The sequence below is a fragment of the Colias philodice genome, chromosome 24, assembly GCF_061535455.1.
Source record: "Colias philodice isolate Cphi_HAF_F1 chromosome 24, ilColPhil1 Martin Lab GWU primary, whole genome shotgun sequence".
In the NCBI taxonomy this organism is placed as follows: domain Eukaryota; kingdom Metazoa; phylum Arthropoda; class Insecta; order Lepidoptera; family Pieridae; genus Colias; species Colias philodice.
In genome coordinates, this window is record NC_143109.1 from 5,570,695 (window position 1) to 5,583,616 (window position 12,922).

At 32.1% G+C, this 12,922-nt stretch overlaps 1 protein-coding gene across 9 annotated transcripts in view; it reads left to right on the plus strand.

Annotated features, from left to right (window-relative positions):
- Positions 1–12,922, plus strand: part of Cadps (calcium-dependent secretion activator 1) — a 52,702-nt gene that overhangs the window by 25,130 nt on the left and 14,650 nt on the right. For 3 of the 9 annotated variants that reach the window (XM_089710176.1, XM_089710181.1, XM_089710182.1), the window contains exons 5-23: positions 192–300; positions 550–717; positions 1,012–1,187; positions 1,278–1,378; positions 2,934–3,091; positions 3,310–3,390; positions 3,478–3,647; positions 5,066–5,219; positions 5,325–5,446; positions 5,715–5,859; positions 6,073–6,179; positions 6,792–6,967; positions 7,167–7,187; positions 7,666–7,842; positions 8,282–8,418; positions 8,731–8,921; positions 10,343–10,505; positions 10,911–11,058; positions 11,361–11,473. In XM_089710176.1, coding sequence (XP_089566302.1) covers positions 192–300; positions 550–717; positions 1,012–1,187; positions 1,278–1,378; positions 2,934–3,091; positions 3,310–3,390; positions 3,478–3,647; positions 5,066–5,219; positions 5,325–5,446; positions 5,715–5,859; positions 6,073–6,179; positions 6,792–6,967; positions 7,167–7,187; positions 7,666–7,842; positions 8,282–8,418; positions 8,731–8,921; positions 10,343–10,505; positions 10,911–11,058; positions 11,361–11,473 — 2,617 coding nt within the window. The remainder of the gene's footprint in view (positions 1–191; positions 301–549; positions 718–1,011; positions 1,188–1,277; positions 1,379–2,933; positions 3,092–3,309; positions 3,391–3,477; positions 3,648–5,065; positions 5,220–5,324; positions 5,447–5,714; positions 5,860–6,072; positions 6,180–6,791; positions 6,968–7,166; positions 7,188–7,665; positions 7,843–8,281; positions 8,419–8,730; positions 8,922–10,342; positions 10,506–10,910; positions 11,059–11,360; positions 11,474–12,922) is intronic. The other 6 variants (XM_089710180.1, XM_089710184.1, XM_089710183.1 and 3 more) reach the window with 5 other exon arrangements.

A 12,922-nucleotide genomic window follows, 5' to 3' on the forward strand; every position in this document is an offset into this window, starting at 1 on the left:
AGATTATATATTATAGTAGATATATAGTACGTAGATTCACAACATAAACTTTCCATACACACTGGCCAATCACACAGTCACATTACCAACAATACCAAAGCTTATTTTGAAGTTTCCAGAACAAAGGTGATTTGCCAAGGTACATGGATGATATCATAACCATTGATTACTTAACGCTATCGATCGTTCAGATCGTTCCTTCGCAGGACGTCGACGGGGAGCGCCAGCTCTGGTGAGGCGCCGGCTCCATCACCAAGCCCTTCTGGAACCAGCCATTCAGATAAAGATCAGGATCCACAGGTACTGTGTAGTTCAGGAAACTAGAAAAATATAATTTATTAATGTGAAGCATTACATTTTGACACATTTAATTTCATGTTTATTGTAAATTAAATGCCTAAAAAGGAAAAAAAAAATATCGAATCGTAGTCATCACGGATGATCCCCTGATTAAGGGTTTGTAATCAATTTTACATAATATAGGAATATCCCAATTGACAAACAAATATTAAAATGAAGATGAAGTATAACAAATTAATTTTACTATAGGAGAAAATCGAAAAGATAGAAGAGGACAAGAAGAGAAGGTTGCAACTGTACGTATTCGTTTCACGATGTATTGCGCATCCGTTCAATGCTAAACAGCCGACAGATATGACGAGGCGCCATACTAAAGTGACTATGCATCAGTTGGAGACGATACAAGCAAGATTTCAGGTAAAAACTGTACTACACTACTAACATTTGTATCACTTTTGTCTCCCTGTGTTTAGGATAGGTTCTACCTTTGAACAATTTGTTATACATTAAAAAGTCGGACCTTGTGATTTTTTTGTATACGATAAAGAATTTTAAATAGCGTGCTTACAGTTTTTTAAACTATAGTTCATTGTCTTGTAACTGTGTAATTGTAACTGTGTAATATAACTTGTAATCAATATAGAATCAAGGGACTTTAAATAATTTCTAATAATTTTTTTTAATCCAAACTATCACGTTTTATATTAACAGGCTTTCCTCAAAGGAGAAACGCAAATCCTGGCTGATGAAGCTTTCCAAAACGCAGTTCAAGCCTATTATGATGTTTTTCTGAAATCTGAAAGAGTTGAGCAAATGGTGAAAGCTGGCGCATGTACCCATAATGATTTCCGCGAAGTATTTAGAAATAACATTGAAAAGCGTGTTAAGTAAGTATTTGAAGAACATTCTATACACGAACATAATACTGAATAAATGAAAGGTAATGTATAAGGTACTTATAAAACCATTTCTTTTAGTGAATGCATTTTCAAATCTCAAGCTGAAATAGATGGTTTAACAAAAGACACGGTTGTAACAACATGGTTGGCGAAACTCGACTGCATCATGAAGGGAACGGGTGAGTGTATTGTTTTTCCAGTTTTCTTTACTATTAGTGCTATAGTTTAACATAAATGTGCTAAAAATGGACAAAGAGCAAATATTCACAAAACACTAGCTCTAAATAACAATGATAGACATAACAATTCACTTGATGAATTTGAAATTGCTTTTAAAATGTTTGCTATTTGTTCGAACAATGAAACGTTTTTAGAGCAACATAATAAAATAAAATGTCTATTAGCATGGTGCCATTTGTGTGAAGTTAATAATGCTTGAGTTTGCAACATGCCTTTGAATGTGTGTTATTAATTTCCGTGTGCTAACTTATTAGTTCTTTCAAGCCTATTCTACGACAGGTAAATGTATTCAATACATAGATTTAGATGTTCTTCCAAAAAAAAAATTAAACCTTACTGACTGATCAGACTTTTTGTGTGATCGTCCTTTTTATTGATAGCTTAGCGTCCCTTAACATATTAGGTTAGATATGTCTGAATTGCATTCTGTGTAAATTTTGATCCCACCAATGTTTTTATAAAACTGTAAGTATTATATAATTTGTGATGTTCCCAAAAAAGTATAAAAAATAACGTCTCGAGTCCTTTCCTATAATCATAAAACTTAACTTGTTTGAGATAACTGAAATCTTGCTAAAAACGAGCTCTAAATCTTTAAAATGCTACTTGTAGAATACCAATCCCAATGGTAGATAAATCTTTATTCAAATAAATCGATAACCAGTTATTTTAACTTAGATTTTAATTTGTGATGTTTATTGTTGTATAATGTTTTGAAATCAATGTGTGTCGCCTGCGTCTGTCTCACTGTGTGTGTTTCTGTCCCACTCTTTCACGATGCCTCTCTCTCACTCCCAGGAATACCAGGTATCACAATATGACAACTGTTCATTATTTCCTTTTCTCATACTTTTCAGCTTTGGTCTTGTGATGTTGCTTCATGTTTGGATGTTGTAGTTAATGTTTTATTATTAATGCCTTATACGTGTATATCTGCTTATTGTGTATAACAATATTTTTTATAACTGTTAACAGTAACAGTTGATGCATTTGTGTATTTTATCATAATTTTAATATCAATGTTATTTATATTATTAAACAGTATTACACATACATTGTTAATGATAAACAATACTTCGTTAATGACACAAGCTTTTAAACTTAGCATATTTTGCTTAATTTACACATATTTTACATACACTTTTATTTTCTGTTTACCCACCTTAGTACTTAAGAACATTACATTTTTCTACTATATAAATAAATATAAAACAATGCACGCTTTCTTTAAATCGTATATATTATAGACATTAATAATGTACTATACTGTACTGTTCCAATATCTACTTCCTATGCATTTATTTTTACTATCACTACGTTTATCAGTTAAAACAAATGACGAAGCAAGCACTATACTTGCAACATTCTCTTCGTTTTCGTAACCTTGCTTTGCCATCACTGGAACCAACACAACTTCCGTTCTCTTCTGTTCTTTCCTTCTCCTCTCCTCTTCTCTTCTCTCCTGTCACGAAATATACACTGATCGGCCATCAGGCATACCAGGAGACGACGAGTCGAAGCGGCCGTCCCGCGCGCAGCAGCAGAGCCTCAACGCGGAGTGCATCCTCAGCAAGGAGCAGCTGTACGACATGTTCCAGCAGATACTAGGGGTCAAGAAGTTCGAGCATCAGCTGCTTTTCAACGCGCTGCTTGTAAGTTGGATTGTTTAACGCACTGCTTGTGACTTTGAATTAATCGTGTTTTCAGGTTATCTAGAACTAAAGTTTGTTGTTACAATTTTCTTTATGGTAGTTAATATGATTGTCAATTGGCGATCCTGCTTATGAATTTGTAGCTATAGGAGGCATTAAAATTAAAATAAAATGAAATGAATATAAATGTGAATTAAATTGTTTATTCTCATGTATAGCTGGATTCGGCGGATGAACAAGCGGCAGCCATAAGAAGAGAATTAGATGGAAGAATGCAGAAAGTCAATGAAATGGAGAAGGTATGTTGAGGGTTCTTCATTTATAAAACCTTATATATACCTTTTATGAAATAAGAAGGTATATTCTACTATCAAACACTGTTTCAGAATCGCAAGTTGATGCCGAAGTTTGTTCTCAAAGAAATGGAGTCACTCTACATAGAAGAACTGAAATCTTCCATCAATATGTTGATGGGCAATCTTGAGTCTCTGCCCGTCTCTAAGGGCGGGGCAGACTCAAAGTATGGCCTCCATAAAATCAAGCGGTATAATCACAGGTCAGTTTGAATTATCGACCCTCAGTAGGTAACATAGTAAATGAAATATATTAACGAACCGAAATAATCAATATTATTAAGATTTATATATATATACTTATTATAATTAAATACTATTCTATTTTAAAGTGATTCAATAAAATTAAGTAACCCTTCAAACTAATCCCACTCAAAAAATGTATTATCAGAATTATATCTTCAATAATTGGTATACCATTGAACACTTCAATATTTGTTTTCCAAATTCTCCCTATGTTTGTTATTTTGATGCTCTATATCTTTGTATTTTTTCTACTTGTTCATTTCTGTTTTGGTTTCTCTGCCCCTGGCACGATACTGGACGGTGTGAAGGAAGTACAAGTAATGAGTCCTTAAATAATAATTTGCGCACGTGTCTTGTGTAGCCCGACTTGTGACACCCTACCCCCGAAAACCTTGTAAATTATACTATCCAAATGTTGTCATTATACAGACCACTGTAGCTTTAGACCGACATAGCGTAGATAGCTTACACTTATGGAGATACAAGTACATAGAGATTTTGGTTACACTCAGCCCTATAATAGATCTCTCACTATTTTCATTTTTATTATAGTGTATCATTGTTTTGTGTCTTCATCGGTAAATGATAATGAGGATAATATAGAACCCCAAACGCATATGTAAACGTGGTCTCTAAATTCTTGAAATATGAAAAATAATTGAAAAAGAAATGACAACTATGGATCCGCTTCCACTTTTTCGCCAGAATGCTTTTTATGAATAGATACTATGAATGAATGTAGGACTCTTGGATAACCAGCTTAAACTGCTAGTCGACAGTATGAAGAAAGCTTTTGATAAGCGTACTATATACGTAGTCAATAACTAACACTCAAAGCGTAAACTTTGCATACAAGGACACATCGACTCACACACTTCTTCGCTTTACATTCTCTTTTTATTTTCACTTTTTCTTCTTCTTTATTATTATTTTTTCTTACACAAGTAAAATTGAAGTCTTCAAAGACGCTTGCTTCTGAATAGGGCTTTGCGTACACTTTGACTATAGCTGTACAGTTATCCATATCACCCTTTCGATCCTTAGTATTAACATAGTTGGTACGTTCCATTATCAATGTAACATTCTCTATTTGCTATGCTTAATCACTCTTGGTCTTGGTGATGGTTCCATATTGTATGCCACCTTTGTTGGGCTTGTGAATGTTTTCTCCTGTGTCATTATTGCCCTATGTGTTTCATGTTGCATTTCTAACCTTTGTGATATTTAATGTTTTATATAATTGTCGATTTTGTGAATATTAATGTAATTTGTCAATGTTTAATTAAAATAATAATGAGAAAACCATCATAAATGAGATAATATTATCTTTTCAACATAATGAATGACTAAAATCTGGTGGTGGTAAAATAAATAGAAATGCTGGACCAGACCCGAGTCCAAGGTTGAGTAAGCAGCTATGTTTCAGATCACAAGGATCTCTAGCGAACAAGTTAACTGGTGAAGGCGACAGCGGTGACGTCGACACACAGCTGACTAAAATGGATGTGGTTCTTACTTTTCAAATCGAGGTAAAAATCACAAACTAAGAAAACATAACAGCGTATAGGAACATTAAACACAAAAGAGTTAATATTTACCATGATTTATGTATAAACTGTACCCTAAAATTATAGGTAGTGGTTATGGAAGTTAAAGGCCTTAAATCTTTAGCGCCCAATAGAATTGTCTATTGTACGATGGAAGTAGAAGGAGGTGACAAACTGCAAACTGATCAAGCTGAAGCATCGAAACCAATGTAAGTATAAACCATTGATTTTAAATGTCTTATTTAGAAATAGTTACCATTAGCAGTTGTCAAAAACTATAGACATAATATTATAATAATACATTGCTAGGTATTTTGATGAATCAAATTAAAACACTGGTCAGTATTAATCTTATTTGAGTAATCCGCTTACACAAAAATGTTAAATATTATTATCACCACACAGTATATAACACTTATTTTAAAAAATGTAATCTATATCAATTATTCTCCGATTTTTCTCTTCCAAACATCAAAGGTGGGATACCCAAGGGGACTTCAGTACAACTCAGCCGTTACCAGCTGTCAAAGTGAAACTTTACACTGAAAATCCTGGAGTCCTCGCTTTAGAAGACAAAGAACTAGGAAAAGTTGTTTTGCGACCTACACCCCTATCTAGCAAGGTATTGACGAATTTCTATTTCTGTTATTTCAAGCATAAAATATTTGAACAGATTATGTAGATGCTATAACATTATCAAAATAACTGTTTGTACCAAAATTACTTTGTATTCGTCACATAGATCTTCTTTCTATTTAATGTGATAAAATTCTCAATGTTGATTAAGGAAACATTATTAACGAAATTGTTTAATTTCATTAAAATTAATTTATAGGCACCAGAATGGCACCGCATGACGGTACCAAAGAATCTTCCTGATCAAGATTTAAGGATCAAAATAGCTTGCAGAATGGACAAACCTCTGAATATGAAGCATTGCGGGTAGTTATACAATTGACTTAAAAATTCAGAGTTTGAAAGATAGCAATACTGTTCAATCTTTGGTTAACATAAATATTGTAGTTACGATAAATTGATAATCACTCTGGATTTGAATCCGGACCCTGTATTAGTAATATAGATAGAGATAAGTATTAACTTTAAAGATTTTTTCATAAATAAGACAAATTGGTAGTGCTTCTACGTTTATTATTATCGTAACCAAATCCTCGTATATTATTATTATAAATGTGAGGATATTCGTATGTTTGCGGATATTATTCTCTTATTATTTACTAGAGGTTCGCCCCGGCTTCGCCCGTTGTACAGTTATAGTTAAATGTTAACGTTTTTTTTTCATAAAAACTATCCTATCTCTCAAGTTGGATCGAACTGCACATGGTGTGCGAATTTTATTATAATCGGTTAAGTGGTTTAGGAGTCCATTGAGGACAAACATTGTGACACGAGATTTATAGTATATTAAGATTACCTATTTACCAGAATAACATAATATGAGCTATAGAAATGGGAAAGGGTAAAACCGCGCGACACAGTAATATCATAGTAGTAATTGTTAAAAATGATATTAATTTTTAAGTATCCGTTCTATAGCTACCTTCACGTAATCGGCAAAGCGGTCTGGAGGAAGTGGAAGCGAAGATACATGGTGCTGGTGCAAGTGAGCCAGTACACCTTCGCACTTTGTTCGTACAAGGATAAGAAATCGGAACCTGCTGAGATGATGCAACTTGACGGGTTCACTGTTGATTATATTGAATTGGCTAGTGGTGAGTTAAATATAGTATTTAATAAGAAATCCTTTGGAAAAGTGGAAATATCGTATCTAGGAATCCTAATTTTTTAATAGTTAAGATTTTAAAGAAGTTAACACTGATCTGGAGTATTGCTTATTTTAACGGATTATTTACATAGCTTTTGATGAAGTAAAGTATAAATTTTTACTAATGATGAGTGATTTGCTTTCAGCTCAACTTATGGTCGGTCAAGGTTAGTAGCAAATTTTAATAGATATACTTTCCTCACTACATAACACCTTAGTTAGTTATTTAGATTCGTGTTTACTTAATTATGAGTTCCATTTTTTTCACAATATAGCCTACATTATGATTTATCTCATCATCATCAATCTCATTCCTTTTCTTCTTTTCAAATATTTATACTTATTTTAAAACTGTTATCTATTAAAAGTACTTCAGCATTAAATTGTTCACATGCGTCTCCAATACCACGACAATTGTCTCTAACATTATTTTTTTCATTTGATCACATAACATTATAAACTTGATTTTCCTGGCGTGGTATTTTTGTCGTCATATTATTTTTGAAGATAGTTTTTTCATTGCATAATACTATTTTAAACCTGACTTTCCCCGTATTCTTCTGGTGATATATTCGATCTTATAGTATTTATACATATACTACTGTAATATATACTCTAAGTATTTGATAATTCCAATATTCCTAGAACTGGAAGGCGCGAAATACTTCATGAACGCGGTACGCGATGGGGAATCCGTTCTCTTGGGGGTGAGCGATGAGAACGAATGCCACTTGTGGGTGATGGCGCTGTATCGAGCTACGGGACAGAGCCATAAACCCACACCGCCTACCACTTCGGATACGCATATTAAGATTATGGGGGGTAAGTTAAAAAGCATTTTTGGGTATTTTAAATGAGGAATGGAGTTGGCTTTTAGAGGGATAAATTAGAAATTCGGAGTTGAATCACTTGTTTCCATTTATTTATTATATTAGAATTAAATTTAAAGTCAGAAAACTTTTTACTTCAATATCATTGATGTCCAATAGATTTTTAATGTAATTTACTATTAAAACCATTTTTTTATGAACAGAATCTGCCTTATTTGTTGAACTTTTCATTTTATTAAATCGTTGTACAAAGTCGTTCATCTGGTTTAAAAGTTTGATTACATTTATTACTAACTATTTCGTAATTATGCTGTTTCGAATTTCACACCTGTTCCTAATTTTTTCTGATAATATATTTTATTTGTCACAAGATTCCAAAGTCCAAAGTCTGTGGTATAATATCAATTAATAATACAATATTTAATATTCAGATGCTGATAAAGCTCGTAAGCATGGAATGGAAGATTATATCCAAGCTGATCCATGTCAGTTTGACCATCATCAACTGTTCTCGATTCTACAATCCCTCACGTTGAAATATCGACTTCAAGACCCTTATTGCTCCTTGGTAAGTGTATACTTATTCAATTATTTCAATCTTATAAAAATAAGCACATTTAAAGCAAACTGTTTTAAATATTCAGATTATTTCATTTGTCAAACTAGACTGCCTGTATTATTACGAGTTATCTAATGAACGATACGACTTTGAACATTACTGTTACAAAATAAGGTGTTAAATTCAATGAATACTTTGTACATTGCCACTTGGACATTTTTTTATTAGTAGGTTTTGAGTCTAGTTTTTTATAGTATGTATATCAATGTTTTTTTATTCTGCTACAATGATGTTACTGTACTTTATGTTATCTCTTACCAGGGTTGGTTTTCCCCTGGACAAGTTTTCGTCCTAGACGAATACTGCGCAAGATACGGAGTACGAGGTTGTTACCGACACTTGTGTTTCCTCTCCGATTTACTAGATGTGGCTGAAAGTGCTACACAAATGGTGGACCCAACTCTAATGCACTATTCCTTCGCATTTTGCGCTAACCACGTACATGGGAACAGGTAAGTTGTGTAAATGCTTTAAATCGATGTTTTAGATGTAAGCAGAATTGCTAATGATGTTAGTGTTGTTGATGAATTAGAAGTAATACGTTAAAGTACAAAAAATGACGCTATAGCAGTAATGCTTGATAATGAAAACGAGAATATTATTGATGAATTAGAAGCGAATAAGCAAACGTTAAAAAACATATTTGATGTTAAGGGAATTGCTATGAATAATAATTTAAAAGTTTTTGGTGAATTAAAAGCGACTAATAATAAAACGTTATCGGACAATTTTATATCCGAGATATTGAATAGTTGTTCATTTAAATATGATATGAATGTTGTCAATTAAGTATCAAAATTTGAAAATGTTTTTCATGAAAATGCTAATTGACGAGCTGATGAAACATTTCTTATTGAAGAAGAAAAGATAAGTAAGTTTTTAATACTCGAAAATATAGTGGTTATTAAAAAGATTTCAAGCAAGTCGACAAAGTATGTTTGTGTCATTTTCAATGTTAGAAAGCATGATTCTGACTAGACTTTTGTGTCTACCTACCTATCTCTATATTCGTGACACTATCGTTACTTACTAACAACCTTTTGTTAAATAATTGTTTATACCAAGTTTATACCTATCTGTTTCTTAATCTTAACATTTATCCTCTTAATTGTAACCTCAATATATTTGGTGTACAGCATTACACAGTATTGGAATTAAAATCAAGCATGTAAAGTATTGCAAAATTGACTTCAATTTTCATTGCATTTAATTTTTCATATTTTCGTTCTTTAAGTTCTTCTGCATTAGATTTTCTTGGATTGGTAAAGACAATCAAATTTTCAAGTTTAAAACTTACAAAAATTAAATTTAATCTGATATCAAGCCCGAATATTTTTTTAAATGATTTTGAAAAGTATGGATTTGATTAATAATAAAACCGAATACATACATTCACAATTTATAATTCCAATACTGTTTGTAGTATTCAGTTCGAATGAGCCTATATTATGTGTATTTCTATAAGCAAAAATATTTAACCCCCTATAACACAACGTCTATGCACTTTATCTATTATATGTGCTTCTTGTGAACTAATGTCCTTTGCATACTAATCTCTGCCTTTTACAAGGAAATTGTGGTATTGGCATTGCGGAAAAATTGAATTTTAAAAGTTCGTAGCGTTACAACAAGCAAAAATCTGACGGAACTTTCTCCGGAATATGAGTCACTTGGTATCGTTTACGATTCGAACACGTCAAAAAATTTTGATAAATCGAATATTTTCGTAGTTCTTTCAGTTACCAATAGATTTTTACTCAATTACCATCATTTCATGATAAATTCACCTGAATAACCAGAAAAAAATCTTTAAAATACTGCAATTTCCTGCCCCCTGCTTGCCCTACTAGAGTACTCAACAAGCCTTTCACAGTACGGCCACGTTGCCTGGCAGGCCCGACGGGGTGGGCAGCATCACGGTCCAGGAGAAGGAGAAGTTCGCGGAGATCAAGGAGCGCCTCAAGACACTGCTGCAGCATCAGATCACTAACTTTAGATATGCGTTCCCGTTTGGGAGGCCGGAGGGCGCTTTGAAGGTAGGTCAATAGAGACAAATGGCGCGATAATAGATCTGGAAGATGAAATGTTTTCACTTAACAGTTCTTTGGCATCATTATTATGGTGCGCAATATTGATACGTTATGACTTGATATTACGCTCTTTGAAAAAATTGCATTCCAAACCAGTAGTAAATGGTAACTATTAATCTAAGTATGTTATGGTGATCCAAAAGCGCTTCTAGAAGTCTAATTGAATAGGTAGAAATAAATGTTTTTGCTCAGTTTTTTTAAATACATTGTCTATATATAAAAAAATATTTTTTTTCAACGGATATTAAAAATAACATTTTTTTATACCTATTTCTCAAATTTTAGTACTAAATTTCGTACGTTGCTTGGTAAAAAATGATATTCATACTACAGGGTAGTTAAACTTTTCAGGCGACATTATTACTCTTGGAAAGAGTTCTAATGAAGGATGTTGTGACTCCAGTAGCACCAGAAGACGTTAGAACCCTGATCCAAAACTGCTTGGAAAACGCCGCGTTACTTAACTATACGACGTTAAGCCAAAAAGCTAATATCGAAGGTATACCTATTTTTTAACGGAGGAAATTGTTAAGAAAAATAGAAATGGTCTACGAATTATTAAGCTTTCTGTTTTGTTGGGAGAAGTCTTTTCCTACACTCTTAAATTTTCTTTTTAATTTATAATTCTCTCAATTGACTTTTCATCATTTTGATTGATTCTTCATAATCTACCAGAATATATTTTAATCAGGACGACAAAGGTAAGTACGTGATACAAAATTAGAATTTATACAATACGGGCTTAACAAAAACTTTTCTTAAACACTATAGTTAATACAAAAATAAATCTATTACAATCAGAGGATCTACGAGGCGATACAATGGTGACGCCAGCGAAGAAATTAGAAGATCTCATACGTTTGGCTGAACTTTGTGTTGATCTGTTACAACAAAACGAAGAACATTATGCTGAGGTATTGATTATTGATTTATATAAAGAAGGAGCTAATCGGTGTGTAGATATAGATGGAGGGAAAGATGTTCCTGATGTTAAATTTATTGAAAATAAAGTAAATGAAGTTTTTGATGTTATTGGTATTATGGTGAATGGTGGAACGTCTTTTCTGAGCCAAGAAATGTCTCAGATTTGAGTTGATAAAAAAATGGAACTTAATTCTGATACATGCTAAAAATGATTATAAATTTAAAACACCGTGAATTTTTGCTAGTGTCTCTGACAATTTGATTGAAATTTTAGATAAAATTTCGTAAAGAATCTATCTACGAAAATAATAATTTGGAGTATAATAGCTTTCACTCGATATTTTATAAAAGACAAAAAACTTAATGTCGCACATCAAAAATTCACAGTTGTGATGTCATAGCACCCTGTCCTATCACTTTTAGTTCAATGATAGCTGAAAATATTTCAAAAAGTGTATGCTACTCTTCAAAAAATATTTTTTAACTGTTCCTTCGACTTTTTTCATTTTCCTTGCTTTTCTATTCACTATCTTACCATAAAGTGCAACGAAAACAATTTTTTATAGTAAAATACTTATTCTAAATATAGTAAAAATCAGTAGGTATGCTATTTGAAACGAGTGTATTAAAAATTTCAACTGCCAATTTAGGATATGACCAAATATCTGTATCCAAGTTATTTTGAGGTAATTTAATGTCAGGTCTACATTTCGTAGTTTTAAAAAATATTTTCAGCTATAAAACGTAATTTCTATTAATTTCTGTCTACAGTAATAGATTTAACAAAATTATTTGCAGTATACATTTTTGCAACTGATTGAATAATAAGATAAAATAAAGTTAAACTAAGGGTAATGATTGAAATTTTCATGCCAATAATATTTGTGTAAGATATTCTATTTAAAAAAGGTAATCTAAATTCTACAATAACACCAATTAACATACTTTTTGACAATATGGTCAAGCTACTTCAAAATGTTTAAGATAACATCGGGAATTTGTTGAATTCGTTTTTCAATATCTATTTCACTATTCCAAAAATTTCCAATAACTATTGTTCTCTGTTGATAATCTTTTTCATTTCAATCAGAAGCAAACTCAATAGTATCAATGTTAACTTGTAAAATTGTATGTGTTTCGTGTTGCTTTGTTTTGGGAGTGAATTTGTATGGTTAATAAAATTACTAACCTACAACGTAAAAAGACTCGGTATATTTATTAAGGTATCTATTGTTTTAAGCATCTCTCTAATATTTATAACCCATTTTATTTCTGAGAAATCCTATGAATGGATCTTCATGATTCCTATCATCATATAGGTATTTGGAATTCATGTTACACAAGTAATGATTTTACAACTACCTTTTTACATTTCTTGTACTACCCGCAATATAGAATATTTGGTGTACACTTCAGCAAAGATAAATATCAACAATGTG